The sequence below is a fragment of the Lagenorhynchus albirostris genome, chromosome 14 (assembly GCF_949774975.1).
Source record: "Lagenorhynchus albirostris chromosome 14, mLagAlb1.1, whole genome shotgun sequence".
NCBI lineage: Eukaryota > Metazoa > Chordata > Mammalia > Artiodactyla > Delphinidae > Lagenorhynchus > Lagenorhynchus albirostris.
Window position 1 is genome coordinate 37,821,078 of NC_083108.1, and position 17,379 is coordinate 37,838,456.

The 17,379-nt window shown below is 44.7% G+C and overlaps 1 protein-coding gene across 9 annotated transcripts in view; it reads right to left on the bottom strand.

Annotated features, from left to right (window-relative positions):
• Positions 1 to 17,379, bottom strand: part of FHOD3 (formin homology 2 domain containing 3) — a 492,532-nt gene that overhangs the window by 374,454 nt on the left and 100,699 nt on the right. The window contains exon 1 of one of the 9 annotated variants that reach the window (XM_060121097.1): positions 5,610 to 5,679. The exons of the other annotated variants lie outside the window; for them this stretch is intronic. Coding sequence (XP_059977080.1) covers positions 5,610 to 5,637 — 28 coding nt within the window. The 5' untranslated portion in view covers positions 5,638 to 5,679. Of the gene's footprint in view, positions 1 to 5,609; positions 5,680 to 17,379 lie in introns of those variants that run through there. 9 annotated transcript variants of the gene reach the window in all.

Consider the following 17,379-nt stretch of genomic DNA (forward strand, 5'->3'; position numbering starts at 1 on the left):
CCAGCCCATAGAATGTGCTCAATAAACATTAGGGGTAGGCAGGGCGGCTACTGTCACCCTCGTTGTCATCATCACAGGCAGCCAGCTGGGGCCCCTGGATCATCCCCCCACAGCCCAGCATGTGGCTGGCACCAGTGACTGACTGGGGATGAGCTGACGTGAGTGGACAAGTGTTTGGTGGCTTCGGGTGAGGAGGGACTCCCCTCGCGCTTTCCCGGTGTGGCTCGTCAGTACTGCTTCCACCTTTGGCTCTGAAACTCACTCAGCTAAATATAATAATATTTAGAAATGCATGGTCCCGCCCTTACAAAATGCCCTTTGCACACTCCAGAAGACAGAGGAGAGTAATAGAACGAGATGGGCGTCTTGAGATCAGAAGGATTTGGTTTTCAGTCTCCATTAGTGACACAACTTTTATGTCAGTTTCTCAATGAAAAGCACTTTCTTTGTCTTCAAACAGGAATGGCTCTCTCACTTAGGCCACCGTGTGCAGCCGCTGAGATTGTGGACCTCCGTGCAGCGACTCCTGTGCACGACCTACGAAAACTCCTCAACAACTCAGTCACCCTCCTCCCATCTCCTGTTTGTCTCTCCCAGCAGCTACGTGCAAAGTGAAGCAGGCCTCCTGGTTTGGCTCCACTAAAAATCTATAAAACCTGAAGCACTCTTTTGAAACTTTGAACTCTTCTATAAACTTTGCTTCTCAGACCAGTTTAAAATAATTTTTTAAAATTAAATCTTAAAATGATAAGCAAATTCATAGAGACAGAAAAGAAGATTCCAGGTGAAGGGGAGAATGGGAAGGCATTGCTTAATGGTTACAGAGTCTCTGTTTGGAAAGATGAAAATGTTTTGGAAGTAGCAGTGGTGGCTGCCCAAAATTTTGAAGGTAACTACTGCTTCTGAATTGTACACTTCAAATGGTTAAAATGGTACATTTTATGTTATATGTATTTTACCTCAGTAAAACATTTTAATTATATGTAGGATGTGGTGAGCTCTGGAGAACGGAGCATCTATCTTGGCCATGGATAAAATATATAAATCCAGCTGCCTAACGTTATGGGTGTGGCTCTGCTTGACAGATGAAGGGCTGGTGTTGGACTTGCTCCAAAAGCAACTCACCATCCCCAAGGAAAGCAGCCCTGGTCATCCCAGAGCCAAGCATAAGGGCTCGAGGCTCTGGTCAGCAGGCCTGGCCTCAGAACACAGCCCACAGAACACCTGGGGCCACGTTCTGAGGTTCCCAGTTAGAATGTGTCACACTCTCTACTGGTTTTGTCAGGGGAGACATGAAAGAAGCTTCTAGAGGGACCACCATCTCACAGGGTCTCCGAGCATGTGCTCCAGCGGTGGATCTGAACATGTGTGGTACTGGGAAATCAGCACCCTTCCCTCCGGGTGGGTAGGATATCGCAGGCCACTCATCCCCAAGACACCTTTTCCTAAGGGCTCCTTCTCCAAACACAACTTGACAACAACGTTTGACTTATGTTAGAAAACATGAGAAGAGTCAGCCTTTTTGACAAGTTTCTGATGAATACTGCTGAAAACTAGGGCGTCTAAGTTATGTGACTGTGTTTCTAGGAGAAGTGCAGGTCTCTGGCTCCGGTCCTGCCCGTTGCTGGCTCGTCCATCGTGCATCTCACTGAACAAAGTTCACCACGTGCCCAGGGTAGGCAGTGGCCCGGCCAGGCTCCAGTAACACCTCACCAGCGACATGTCTGTGACATGCATTCCATGACGATGTGCCACCAGAACGATGAGAAAATGCTCATATCACACTTTCTTTTTTATATATTAGCTTTCTATGATCTTCTCACAGACTTCTGAACTTCACCAATATAGTTTAACCCTAATGTTATACAACAGTGATTTTTTTCTAATCCAAACAAAAAAATCCAAAATGATTGGGGCGAAAGGTATTCTGACTTTCATAAAACAATTTTAAGTGCAAATTCTTCTCTCTACCTTAAGTCTTGCTTTAGGGGGAATGAGTTCACCTGGGTAACTCTTCTCCAGAATCACACGGACTTTCACACGGGGAAAATGTCATGATAACCTAAGACATATTGATAGCTTTCCCAGCTGCTTAAGAATAAGTCTGATTTTACTCCTTGTCACCTGTCAATCACCCTGAGTTTAAATTATGTGCATTTAAGCAACACTTTTGTTTTTGTGTTAAGAATGATATCACCCTTTCCCCTTAGAGTTAGCCGTATTTCTATAAATTCGAGTTTAATTTTAAATACTAGAACTAAAGTAGTTTTTCATTTCTTGGTAAGTAGCTTTATCTCACATTGCTCTTCAATGTATATGTGAACATACACACGAAAGCCCTTGCCCTTGTACAGCCCTTGGTTCCTTTCTCCTTTTAAAAACTAACAACTGCAGCATTCTACTGGACCACTCAGGCCAGGTTATGAAGATAAAGCCCTTGCCCTTGTACAAATTCCCTTATCACAGTTGTTCTAAAAGTACTAAAGAAAGGCCACTGGGTTGGAATAGCTTTTCTGCCCCTCCCCCACCATCCCCCTTAGGCAGTGGCTCTAAGCACTATTAACAATACCCCCTTGCCACACATGTAAGGTAGGGGTGGCGGGACTGTCCTGGTTATAATTAGGCAGGCACAGAAGACACTTTATACAAAGGACTCAAATCCTACTCCACAGCTCCAGTGATCCATTGGTCACCCTGCAGATGGCTCACCAGGGAAGTCTCTATTTTAGGAGTGTGTGGATGGGGGTGAGAGAGGAGAGGACAAGGGAGCAGCCACTGCCTGGAGCAGGGGCTACTCAAAGGGAGAAAGTCAGCAGGCAGGCCAAATCTCCAGGCCCAAAACGGTGGCCATGTTTTTAGGATCAGAGGGAGGAGAGTGTCAAATAGCATTGGAATAAGAGCGCTCTCACTTTGAGAAGAGGAACCAAAATCTTGGTTCCTTTCTCCTTTTAAAAACTAACAACTAAAAAAAAAAAAAAAAAAAACAAAAAACTAACAACTGCAGCATTCTACTGGGCCACTCAGGCCAGATTATGAAAATAAATCCACAGGGATAACTACTCGGTTTTATGCTCCAAACATTTTAACTGTAGGCACTCTATATCATACTATAAAAAGCAAAAACAAAAAAAGCAAATAAATATAGGAACCAAACAGGGAATAAGATGAAAAACCACTGAAAAATAAGAACAAGAAGGCAAGATCTTGGTGTGTTTTAAGAACTAGAATTCAGCGATTAAATATCGTTTAGGTTAGTTTCAAATATACAGAGATATGAAATCAATTGATTCCTCACTCAGGATCACATAACAATAAGTAAATGTTGCACTTTGATGAATTACATTATTTTAATAACTTCCTTTATAACAGATCCCAAATTATCAAAAGCACTTAAGATATAGAAGTGAAATTTAAAATATATTTATTAATTCATCAAAACATATGAGGACATGGTGCTGTAACTGCATATCAACAAACAAAAAATTAAGGGGAACCCCTACCTCACACCATATACAAAGACTAACTCAAAAATAGATCAAAGACCTAAATACGAGAGGTAGAATGATAAAACTGGTAGAGGAAAACCTAGGTGTAAACCTTCATGAGTTTGGGTTAGGCAATGATACCTTACATATGACAGCAAAATCACAAGGAAAAAAAAAAAAACAGGTAAATTGGACTTCATCAAAATTTGAAATGTGGTACTTAAATGGTCATCAAGAAAGTGAAAAGGCAACACAGAGAGGGAAATATGTGCAAATCATAACTGATAAGGAACTTATATCCAGGATATATAAAGAACTCTTAAAACACAAGAATAAAAAAAGCCAAATAACCCAATTTTTAAAATGGCTATGGATTTGAAAACCTTTTCTTCAAAAACAATAATGTCTAATAGGCACATGAAGAGATGCTCAACATCATTAACCACAAGGGAAATACAAATCAAAATCACAATGAGGTATCACTGACACCACTAAAATGGCTATAATCAGAGACAGACAATAACAAATGTTAACAAGAATGTGGAAAAACTGAAACCCTCATACATTGCTGGTGGGAATGTAAAATGGTGCAGCTGCTTCGGAAAACAGTCTGGCAGTTTCTTAAAATGTTAAACATGGACTTACCATATGATCTAGCAATTCCAGTCTAGATATATACCCATGAGAAATGAAAACACATGTCCACACAAAAACCTGTACATGAATGTTCATAGAAGCATTATTCACAAGAGCCAAAAAGTGGAAACAGCTCAAATGTACATCAGCTGATGAATGGACAAACAAAATGTAGTATATCTATACAACGGAAAATTAGTCAACCACAAAAAGGAACGAAGTGCTGAATAAACCTTGAAAGCATTATGCTAAGTGAAAGAAGCCAGATACAAAGGCCACATACTGTACGATTCTATTTATAATGAAGTCGCTAGAATAGGCAAGTCCATCGAGACAGAAAGTAGATGATTGGTTGCCAGGGCTGGGGAGGTTGAGGGGAAATGGAGGGGGACTATTAATGGGTGTGAAGTCTCTTTTGGTGATGAAATGTCACAAAATTGTGGTAATGGTTGCACAATCTGTCACTGTACTAAAAACTACTGAGACACTGAGTGAATTGTATAGTATGTGGGTTATAGCTCATAAGCCCCTTTTTTAAAAAAGAATATAAGAGGTCATACTTCTGGTAGGTTCACAGCACCATGGCCAGTGTGTAGGGGGTGCAGCCCCTGGGTAACATCCCTTCCCTCTGATGGTGACTTTTCTCTTGAGCATTGTTGCTCTGACTGCTTTCTCCAACAGCAAAGAGTTGAACTGACACAGGCCTTCTGGGAAGACAGGGCATTTCATTTTGAAGTCTGGGTAAGAATGGGATGATCCACCTTCCAAGCAGTGAGTGGTGCCTCTTCCTCAAGCTGCCACCACAGCTGCTGGAGCAGCCCCAGCTGGCCATACCAGCAGAGCTCTGGGACAAATACCAAAGTTTTGGCTTTTTCCAGCGGCCAAAAGTCTATGTTTAACAGTCAATGCTGGAGACTGAATACAAACTATGTCATCTTTAATCAATCACTCAATCAACATTTATTGAGCACCTACTGCATACCGAGCCCTGAAATGGACACAGTGCTTAGCATTGAGAGCACAAAGGTGAAAGACAAGTTCAAGGAGCACTGAGCCCAGTATAAGAGAAAGCAAGTCCAGAATAACACATGAGGGTAGCTGGGACACACATGTGGGGCACCCAGACCAGACCGATGAAATGAAGAAGGTCTGCTGGATGAGCAAGCACTGAGTTGAACAGTAAAAGGCAACTGCAGCTAACCACCGAGGAAGGAGGGGAGCAGACATGATGCCAATGGCACAGATGGAGAGTCTGTAATCTGTGTTGTCAGCACTCCTCCTGCCTGTCTGGCATATCAAGCCTGCATCCTTCAGACTTCATTCCTCCACGCCTTAGAAAGCAGGGGCTAAAGGAGATGAGCTTACCCCTCAGCCACACTCGAGGAGAGGTTACTCCGTCACTGAAGCTCTGACCTGGCTGCCCAGCAAGAGGCAGTAAGCAGAGTCCCAGGAGCCCCTCCCAGCAACAACAATGATGGGCCAACTTACCTGCATTGTGACCACTTGTCTCAGTCATGTCTTGTATCTTTTTTACTTAGACAGCGATTAGTGAGTCCCTTTAACAGCAGCCTGCCCTTTCCAAAGACATGATCCACCACACACTGTGGGCTTGGCTCCCGGGCTCTGGGCGGCCTCTGCCTTCCTCATGATGGACAACCCCCAGCCCTGCCCAGATCACTATATCTCTACCCTTGGCTCCTTCCTGACAACTCCTTGGCTGTGTTGGTGCCCATCCCTGGCTATCCAGCCCTCACTCCAGGTAAACACTGGCACTATATCCTGGGTGAGCCAACTCGTGTTGGTCTTGAGCTCCGTTCCCTGGTGATGCCGCCACCTCTGTCTGCCAAGAAGTCTCTGGAAGGTAACTTCCCACTCGGTGCCAACAGAGCTCCCTCGGTGCCAACAGAGCTCCAAATCCAGCCCTTTATGCCTTTCACTCCTCTTTCTCAGCAACTCTCAGCTGCCCTGTAACACCTATCAGCCCTGCCCATACCACTCCCACCTAGAAGCATTAGGCTCTTACCTTCTCAAACAACCCTCTTTGGGCATGCAGGTCCACCCACTGGTGCACGTCCTGCCCCGCACATCCTGCCAACGGAGACTGAGTTTCACCAGGCTGACGTGGACATTATTCTTAGTGATCAAGACCATCTTTAAGATTCCACATTTACATGTCCCAAGTTTTGTACACCATTGAGCTTTTTCTTTTCCTCTACAGCTGACCATAATAATAAACAAGTAAATTCCCTGTTATTGATTTTTTTTAAATTTTTACTTATTTATTTATTTTGGCTGGGCTGGGTCTTCACTGTGGCGTGCGGGCTTCTCTAGTTGCGGCATGCAGGCTCTAGATCGCAGGCTCAGTAGTTGCGGCGCGCGGGCTTAGCTGCAGTACGTGGGTTCTTAGTTCCCCGACCAGGGATGGAACCCAGGTCCCCTGCATGGGGAGTGCGGAGTCTTAACCACTGGACCTCCAGGGAAGACTCCCTGTTCTTGATTTTAAAGGTTAGTAAATGGACAGGGCAGAGAATCACCCTGGAGAAGGGGTCATCGAGTGCAGCTCCAAGGGCTCTACAAAAGGCAGTCCTCAGGGCCACAGGGGCCCCTCTCCACAGGAATACCACCAGTCAAGGCCTCAAGCTGCACACCCTCCTCCAGTCCCAACATCATCTGCCTTACGTCTTCGTTCCCTAATAAGATATCTAGAGACAGCACCGTGCTGCTTAAAAAAATAAAATATTATTATGACCTACGTGAAGTCAGACAGAGAAAGACAAATATCATGTGATATCACGTAAATGTGGAATCTACAAAAATGACGCAAATGAACTTATTTACAAAACAAAAGTAGACTCATAGACATAGAAATCAAAGGGGAAGGGAGTAAATTTATACCAAGGGCATAAATGAGGAGTTTGGGATTAACAGATACACACTCTGTACTATATACAAAATAGATAAACAAGGGCTGACTTACAGAGCACAGGGAACTATACTCAATATCTTATAATAACCTATAATGGAAAAGAATCTGAAAAAGAATATATTGGGTTGGCCAAAAGGTTCGTTCGGGTTTTTCCACAACTTATGGGAAAACCCAAACGAACTTTTTAGCCAGCCCTATACATAAAGATAACTGAATCACTTTGCTGTACACCTGACACTAACACAACATTGTAAATCAACTATACTTCAATAAAAAAATGTATATTTGACAATCACTGATCATATACCAGCCTCCACTCGGCAAGCAACAACCCTACAAGATAAGTACTATTATCACCAGCTCACAGATGAGGACGCTGAAGGACAGAAGGGAAGTAGGATGTTCAAGCTCCCAGCCAAAAAGTGGCAGAGCGAGGTTTCAAATCCAGCCCATTTGACTGCAGAGTCCACGCTCTGAATCCTATTCTTCATTGGATGTGAATTAACGTAGGGAGTCTGCAAAGCTCAAAGCAGAATTTAGTGAAGCAGCCTAACTCATGGAAAGAACATGCCTTTGGAGTCCAACAGACCTCGATTCAAATTCCTGCTCTCCCACTTAAACCCGTGTCTTTGGCAGTCCATGAATCTCTCTAAGCCTCACTTTTTTTATCTGTAAAATGAGGATGATAACACCTATTTTGCAAGCCTGATAGACTTGAATTAAACTGAAATAATGAGCGTGAGGCTCCTAACACAGTGCAGATGTGTGACTAAAGCATCGTTATCGCTCATGAGCTCAGACAACAGGGAGAACAGTAGTGGGGAAATGCAAAATTAGGGAGGATCAATGAACTGGTAGAGATTTGGAGCAAAAGGAGAATCTGTAAAGCAGTAATTCTTAATTTGGCTACACACTGGAATCACCCAGAAAGCCTTACAAAAGCAGGCCTGCCCTACATCTGCTTTTTCAAAAGCCTCCACAGGTGACTCTGGACCACGCTCCTGCACAACCGGGAAAGGGGAACAAGGACAGTCCTGGGAGGAGGAAGATGAGGCATGGGTAGAGAGGGGGAGGAAAACCAGAGGACAGCAGACCAATATCCTTATTGCTGTGTGATGCAGTCAGACCAGGCATTTACACCCATATCAATGCCCCTTGAGGCCCCACTATGGGCAAAGCCCTGGACTCATAGGTGACCTCATCCCTCAGCAGGACAGAAGCACGTGTGTTTAGTAAATGTTTACAGGTGAGTGAGTGGTGGGTAGATGCGTGGATGATGTGACAAACCCGGATGAGAACCTGCGGGTGGTCTGAGCACACCCAGTGAGGGCTCCAGGGGGACCACCATTAACATACAGCCTCCTGCCAACAGCCCTTCCTTTTTATGAACCCACGAAAGTGATTTATAGACTATTCGGACTTTTGAGCTCCCAGCCAGAGTATGCATCATGAACTCCAAAATTCCTTAATATCACTCCAAAAATAAGACCACCCAGTCCCAGTGGGCAGCCGATCTCGGGTCAAAGGTAATCAGATCAAACTCATTCATTCCACGGTGAGAATGACCGATAGACTAGACAGGGCAGCCTTTCAAAAAGAAGAGTTCGCTAATCTGAATGTACCTCCTCTCAGTGTCACATATAAGAGGTATCTGTATCCTTCTCTTACCTCCCACCCACCCTGAATCCTATGCCCGAGGGTCCCGACACAGACACGCTACTCTCATCCTCACACGTGTCCAAGGCTGTGTTTTCAGGCACATGTAGAAACCCTCTGAAAGGAAAACTCTTACAAAGGTGTAACGTTTAGCTCTCAAAAAAATGGGAATAATAAACGAGGCAGGAGGACTGGTGGGTTTGTGGGCTGTCCCACTCAGAGAGCCTAAAACCACATCTCTGCAGAAGGCCACCTGTCAGCAAGTCCATCTACAGTGGTGACGCCCACTAGATTCCATGTACAGAGGACGTGCGACCCTGCACCAGCCCATAAGCGTTCCATGGAAGGCAGCATTCCTTTCCCATTGCCTCCAAGTGTGTTTGCAGGTGCCATCTTGCTTTAAAATCCAGACAAGAGGCCACAATATGAACTTAGAGCAGGTCAAAGCCCATCAAAGTCCCCACTTCTGAAATGAATTTGCCATCTGGCCATTATCAAGAACCTACTGTGCTTAGTTAGCAATGCTGGGCACAGACCCCTGCACAGCTGATTCAACTTCTGGAGCCCACAGGCAAATCTGACACACCATGTTTTAAATAGCCTCGCTTCATTTAACCAACAAAGAGGGAAAATAATTATTATGCAATTCCCAGCATCCATGAACCTTACAGCCACAAACAGGAGTTATTCCTCCATGTGGACAAGAAGCACATCTGTTCCGTATTTTGACATGTTCACAGTCGTATAAAAATGTCCTCACAGGGCTTCCCTGGTGGTGCAGTGGTTGAGAGTCCGCCTGCCGATGCAGGGGACACGGGTTCGTGCCCCGGTACGGGAAGATCCCACGTGACGCGGAGCGGCTGGGCCCGTGAGCCATGGCCGCTGAGCCTGTGTGTCCGGAACCTGTGCTCCGCAACGGGAGAGGCCAGAGGCCACAACAGTGAGAGGCCCGCGTACCGCAAAAAAAAAAAAAAAAGTCCTCACAGCTGGCTCCTTGGGAACCTTACGAAGATGTAATCTGTGCTCATCCTGAGTTCTATAAATAGTGGTCATGGGCTTTATTCCTCTTTGGTTTTTGACTGTCCTATTTTCACCTGCATTTTATATATTCAAAAAATAATTAAGATGTCACACATCCAAATAATGTAGGCAAAACAATTAAAACTTTAAAATTTAAATTGCATCCTGGGAGCCCTGCATTTCATGCTTATCAGTTTTGCTCCTAGCATCACATCCCACCACCACCACCACCACCAAAGCAAGCAGAGAGGGCAAGAGAGAGGAACGTCTCCAGAGCTGTAAAAATATGTTTTGGTCTTTGAACTAAATTCTTCTGCAAATTAAAACATTTTTCCTTAAAATATAATCAGACAAAATGGTGGAATCTGAGCCTCCGGATCATTTCCATTTAACAACCCAGTGCTGTGGGTACTGTTCGGCCCATTTCACAGATGCACAAATGAAGGGCTGGAGAAACAGCTACTAAATGGGAGCATCAGGAATTAAACTCTAAACTTCCAACCCCATGTCCATCTCTTGATCTGAGCTGATATGTTATAAATAATAAACAGCAATGACTTCACAAAAGCAAGAAAATGAAAAAGTATCAATGCGTTATCATTCAATAGTGCATTGATTTCACATCACAGTATTAATATATAAGTGATTTTATAATTCTAGTGATTGGTAACTGGAAGGACCAAAGAAATTCTACACAAAAGCTAGAAGCACTCACAGCCACACTAGAAGAACAGCAAGGATGGCGCCCTCAGGTCTGGGAATGGAAGGGACAGCACTGTGAACATGTTAAGGACTCAGCTCGTCCTGTGGTCATGCCATCGGCACCCTGCTAGCTACTGTGATGGGTGCAAGAGAATCCCAGGAGCTGACGACTTAAGCCTTGGCATCACTTAGAAACTTGGCAGAGATGCTGGATCTCAGGCCCCACCCCAGGCCCACCAAATCTATGTCCCGGGGTGATGCACAAGCACACTGAAGGCTGAGAAACTGCCCCTCAGGCATTTGGGACCTGGGGGTGTAGGGCCACATTATACACAACCCTCGTCCTTTGGACGTGTCAGCTGCCTTGCCAAGTCCTTCATGCTTCTATCTCATTTAATCCCCCCATCCACACTATAAGGTGGGCACTATGATCCCTGATTTACAGATGAGGAAGTGGAGACCTGGAGAGGTTAAGTGAGGTCACAGAGCAGCAAGAGGTCAGGGCCATGAACCAACGTCAGCCCCAGAGCCTGCTGCTTCCATTCCAGGAGGTACGTCACCAACACTCCCAGCAGACAACCCCTTAGCACCTGCCTGACTTGGGGCTGGCTCTCCAGAGGGCTCAGCAGGATACAGGACAGCTCAGGAGGTGAGGGAGGCCTGGGCTGGGGTCCAGTACTGCCCAAACTTTCAAGAGGCAGCCTGGAGGTTGGGGGCCTTAAGTTTCTTAACCCAGGGAAGCTCAGTTTCTGCCTCTGTATGGAGGGGATAATGAAACCTCCCTCTAATGAGGCAGAAATGTGATCCCACAAGTCAAGCACTTAGTGCAGGTGGAACACAGGGCAAGGGTTCGGCTGCAGTTACCCTGGCGGCACTGAGAATCACCTGGGGAAGCTTTTAAGGGACACCGAAGCCCAGACTGAGCCCCAAGAAGTCAGACCGCACTGGCCTGCAGTGGGGTCCAGGCACCAGTTCTTTCTAGAAATTGCTCGGGTACCCCAATCCAGTGACTATTCCTACCTTAAATTGACAGACACTGGGAAAACTCTGGAACAATTTACAAAGTGAATTATTTTAATGAAGTCTGTAATTATTTTGCTAATATCTTATTATGATGTATTATTTTTGTGTTTTTTACTAAACGCTCCAGTGTTTTTTATAACTAAGTGTGAAAATTCTGGGGTGTATCTTTTATTATAAAGATGAATAGTAAGGCCCCTGAATGATAATTCCCACGCTGAGAGCATGGCTTTGTAAAAATGCCCTGGCACACACGAGGGCTTCTAATGTTCCAATCTCAGTAGGCAGCACAAAAGGAAGATGTGTCATTCATCTTGTAGATGACCTGAGATGTCTTTTTTTAAGGTGGGAAGAGAATCAGGGGGTTTCGTGAATGAATCAGGATTCTTCTTCCTACACCGACACACTCGTGGGTACGTGTCACCTTCAGTGATGTCCTACTCTATTCTGCCAGTCTTGTTCCAAAGGGTGGGTTGCAGAGAGGCTGCGGAGGACAGGACACAACCCTGGCCAGCCCCCGGAGGAAATAGGAGGAGGGCAGTCCCAGAGATGGCTCCCAGCACCCTCCACCTGCCCAGGGCTTTCCACTGGGCCAAGGCCTGCTCCAGCTCTGGCCTTGGAGGGCATCACCCAGCAGTTCATGAGGAACTCAGGAGCCTGCACCCTGCACCACCACAGCCCCTTCCCAACAAAACTGTCCTCACAGATTTTCACTTCATTGTCATGACTTAGCAAAGTCTAACCAAGGAGAACTTTCCTACCGCCTTGCCAGCTGGAGTTTCTGACTTGCGTCACTGTTGGCCACAGCTTCAGGCCAGGCCAACATGCCTCTCAGCAGATGTGAAACAAAAGATGCTGCCATGTGTAAACGGTGGGTTTTCTGCAGCTAATGAAAACTCACTGCGGTTCCAGTTTAGATACTCGGAAAAGTGGAATGTATTTGGTAAGGCCTTAAAATTCGGAGAGTTATGAAATTCCACTCTGCACACAGCCATTTCCCCTTCAGACATAAAGGAAGGAGTTTCATAATGTCACCTCAAAGGAGAAGCAGTGAATGTCAGGGAAAGAGGATGGAACAAAGTTACGGAAAGGTGGACTCTAGTCTAGGCCTTGCTGATTGCTAGCTGTGTGACCCTGGACAAGTCACCCTTCCTCTCTGGGGTACTTTCATATATATATATATGGAGATACTGACCAAGATACTATCTGGATATTGATCAAGAGGAGTACTCAGGTTCTTTGCAGTCATCAAAGTTTATGGATCTTTACTCAGAAAGGCCTCTTGGCCGCCATGATGAAAGGAAGAGCAAGAGATGACTGGCCTTCTTCAACCCTGGAGCTCTGTCAGGTTTTCTGCTTTGAAAAACTAAAAGGCAAAGCCCTGCCAACTCAGTTCTTTTCTCCTACCCTGTGCCTGCCCCAGAGGCCCCTGCTCCCTGTCATCTTCTCCTCTTCTCAGAGCTAAAATGAACAATCACAACTTCAAAAGCACCATGTAAAAGATTCCCGCCTAAAGAAACCAATAGATTTTTTGTAATGAATGTTAAAAGAATATATCCAAGAGAACTGAAAACATATGTGCGTTCACCTAAACACCTGTACATGAATGTTCATAGCAGCATTAGTCCTAATAACCACAAAGGTGGAAACAACTCATATGTCCATCAACTGAGGGATAGATAAGCAAAATGTGCTAGAGCCATACAACGGAATAGTGTTCAACCACAAAAAGAAATCAAGCACTGACCCATGCTATAGCGTGGATGAAGCTTGAAAACAGTGTGCTAAGTGGAAGGAACCAGACACAAAAGGCCACATATCATATGATTCCATTTATATGAAATTTCCAGAAGAGGCAAATCCTAGAGACAACAAGTAGGTTAGTGGTTGCCAAGGACCCAGAGAGGGGAATGGAGAATAACTGCTGTTGGGTATTTAGGGAGTTGATAAAAACGTTCTGGAATTAGATAGTGGGGATGGTTGCACAATTCTGTGAATATACTGAAAAAACAGGGAGAATACTAAATGCTTTTTACAGGAGGGGGTGGTTTTATGGTATGTGTATTATATCTCAATAAACTTGTCAAACATTGAGCATATGTACCTAGCTATGTGGGATGCTCGTGTAAAAATCTTCACGAGTCTGCTGGTAGCATCACTGAGGGAAACCTGCCCTGTCCCACAGCCTCCAGTCCCTATGAGACAGGCTGATCACACTGGGCTCCCCAAGCCAACGCCATCAAATACCTGAGTCATGTAGCTAATGAACCTCCCCCCTCACACCCATCTGCACCCCAGCTCCCAGCCTGCAGACCTGTGAGGGGAGAGAAGCCGGCCACATCTCCGTGAGCATCCTCTCCTGGGTGACTAACATATTTCTACACGTAAATCAATGAACTGGCCAAATGGGCGTTCAGGTTTGTTTAGCCAACTATGGCCAACCCGTGGTGCACCCCAGGTGAGGCTTCCTGCACAGATGCCTCATCCATAAAAGCTGAGGCCAGGTAAAGCTCCGCGCTCACAGGTTTCCAATACTTTTACTTCCTTAATTGCATCTGATCCTCACAAAAGCCCAGAGAGCATGGGATGTTGTTGTGTCCATTTTATAGACTATGAAACCGGCAATCAGAGAGATGCAATGACCCAACCAAAGTCACACACTAGTAGGAAGCAGTGCCCAGGGCAAGAACACCCAGCTCCTGGCCCCACGCTCTCCTGAAGACACCTGCCTGCCCCCCCTTCCCACGTTCTTGGCGGTTGAGAAAAACCGTGCAACACGTCGTCTGAAACGTCCTGTCTCCGTAACTAGTACTCAGTGGCTCACCTCTGGAAGGAAGAGTCACCCAGCTGTCCCCCCAGAGCAAGAGGCCAGCCAAACTGCCACCTTCACATCTGAGACACAGAGACGGAAGCTTGTGGCCCTGACAGTTCCCTCTGGCTTTCCTCCCTAAAACGTCTTCACAATCCCTGTTCTTTTCTGACCATCTGATTCAGGGCTCTGTCCTCTCCTCCTCTGTCCATGAAGAAAAAAGAAGGACTCCATCTCAAAAGAGATGGCTGTAGGCACCCACTTCCTGGGCACATCTGGTGAATCCTCTGCCGCCCAGCCACTCTCACTGTCCCAGGGCCGGTGCTGTTCTCATCTCTGTGGACGAACTGGGTGAGAAGAGCACCTCCCCATGCCTGTCGCTTCCCCAGGCTGCAGGCCCGCTGCCTCAGTCTCACAGAGGCCTCCCTCTCAAATCAACCAGAGCGACACTTCTCCAACTTGAATGCGCTCACCATTCACCCAGAGATCTGGGTGGGGCCTGAGATGCTGCATTCTAACCACGTGACACTGATGCTGCCGGCCTGGAGACCACAGTTTGAGTAGCAAGGTCCTGGGGTCTCCACTAAAGAATTGGGGCTGGGGGAGACAGAAAGCAACCAACCAGATTTAAAAGAAAACTGTCCCTCCCATTTAGAAGGGAAGTGGGCAGGAACAGAGTTTCTATCTCTTCTTTGTATGATTCCACTTCTATGACGAACCTAAGAGTCATCAAATTCATAGAGGCAAAAAGGATATATAACTGATTCACTTTGTTATAAAGCAGAAACTAACATACCATTGTAAAGCAATTATACTCCAATAAAGATGTTAAAAAAATAAATAAAATAAAAATTAGTCTTCTATAAAAAAAAACGAAAGGATAATGATGATTTCCAGGGACTGGGGTGAGGGGAGGGAGAATGGGGAGTTATTGTTTCATTTGTACGCAGTTTCAGATTTACAAGATGAGAGTCGTTCTAAGGATGGATGGTGGTGATAGGTGCACAGCAATGTGAATGTATTTAATACCACTGAACTGTATACACTTAAAAATGGTCAAGATGGTAAATTTTATGTGGGTGTATTTTACCACAATTTTTTTAAAAAGCAGTGATTAAAGGGAGAAACAGTCAATAACTTGCTTGCAAACATGTGCGACTTGAAACCAGCTTGCAAACAAGCATGGCTTGAAGTGGAGGGAGGTATTTCAAAATACTGAAATTCTGAACAAGCGAAGGGAAAGATCAGGAAAGACAGGGCACAAGGGAAAATGACAAAACAGCAGAAACAATGGAGAAACTGAGAGCCAAGATGATGTATTCTTTTATTAGAGGTAAGTTGTCTACTTAAGAAAAAAAACGCCAAATTTTCTCTTGAAGATTCTGGGTGTTTCTGACCAAAGGGCTTCGTGTTGCCACTGAAGGACCTGAATAAAGGCCCCCTGCTCAAATGTTAACAGGACCTTAGTTACAGCGCAGCTTTAGCTGGGAAAAAATCAGATATGAGTAATGACAGTATTCAGAGCTTAGCATCTCTCCCAATTGAGCAGAACTTTTATTTTTAACCTTTTGGAAAGCAGCAAATAATTTTGAAACGAGCAATGACAAGATCTGCTTCGAAAATAAAATAAGAAACCAAAAAATGTCTCCTATGAGTCTGAAGATTTTACTAAAAGGCAATTAACTTTAGCCTCAGTGATTTCACTTTACTTTCTTTTTGCAAAAGGCATATGGCCCCGCAGCACAACTACAAGGCGGTAACAGTTTCATTACAGGAGGTGAACACACAACTCCATGAAGTGCAGAGGAGGCTTCTTTCAGCCCACGTGGCATCACCTGGACCACATGGAAATCTGACTCCAAAACAAAGACCCGTTTAACACATAAAGAATATCCTAGGATTTCTCCATTTGACGATAATGAAAGTAAGGATTCAAAAATACAATGGTGGAAATTCATATCAAAACCACCACGAGATATCACCTCGCACCCACTGGAGTTACTGCTATCAAACCAAAATAAAAAATAACAATTGTTGGTGAGGATCTAGAGAAATTGGAACCTCATGCACTGTTGGTGAGAATGTAGAATGGTGCAGCCACAATGAAAAATAATATGGTGTTTCCTCAAGAAATTAAAAATAGAAGTACCATATGATCCAGCGACAACACTTCTGAATATATAACCAAAACAACCGAAAGCAGGATCTCAAAGACATATGTGTTCACCAACGTTCACAGTAGCATTATTCACAACAGCCAACACACACATGATAGCAATGAGAAGGTGAGCCTGTTTATTAACCAAGTCACCAGAGACCATGTTGGCTCGTCACACTTCGTACAACAGTGAGCCCGATACAACTTTTCCCAACTCAACATCAGACTTGGATTCTGTCAAATTCTTTGACTCTAGTACGTCAGCGAACTTCAAAAACTCCCATGAGGACATCCCAGCTTCAGTATGAAAATGGAAAAGTCATCCCTCACTTCTCCCCATGGTACTTATGTTTTAAAGGCTATATGGATGTTTACCAGTCTAAATAGACAAAGTTAGGAAGCCAAGGAGCCCTTTAAATCCACAGTCATCACAGCTTGGATATTCTCAGGGGTCAACATTATTAGCACATTTAAAAGACAGTGAACTCTAAAAAGCACCTGGAACAGTTCTTTACTCAAAAAGATAAAAAAGTTTTGGGAAGATGGAATTATGAAAATTTGTTTTAAAAATGGAATTAAAAAAAAAAAAAGACAGTGCCTCAGGAAGTATGGCCAGAAAGGCAGAAAGAGGAGCCGTCTCTCCCCTCCCACCACAGCTGCCAAGAGATGAAAGATCTGCACTGACTGACAGTCCATCAGCGCCCTGAGATTTGTGCAAAAAGTTCAGTTCATAGCACTGAATTGTTTTAATTTGCAAAACAGCATAAATTTAATCCGAAAAATATGTGAGGATTAAAATCGCATTCAAAATGTCCTTTTAACTTCTGACATGTTTATTCACTTTCTGTAAGTTTGTGTTCAAGCAAATAGAAGGAAAACTCTATTTGTTTCTGAGTTGCCTACCCCACCATTCACGCTCCCATTCTTTCTCAGGAAAAGAGCCCCAGTTTTACTTAGGGTGGCCCTG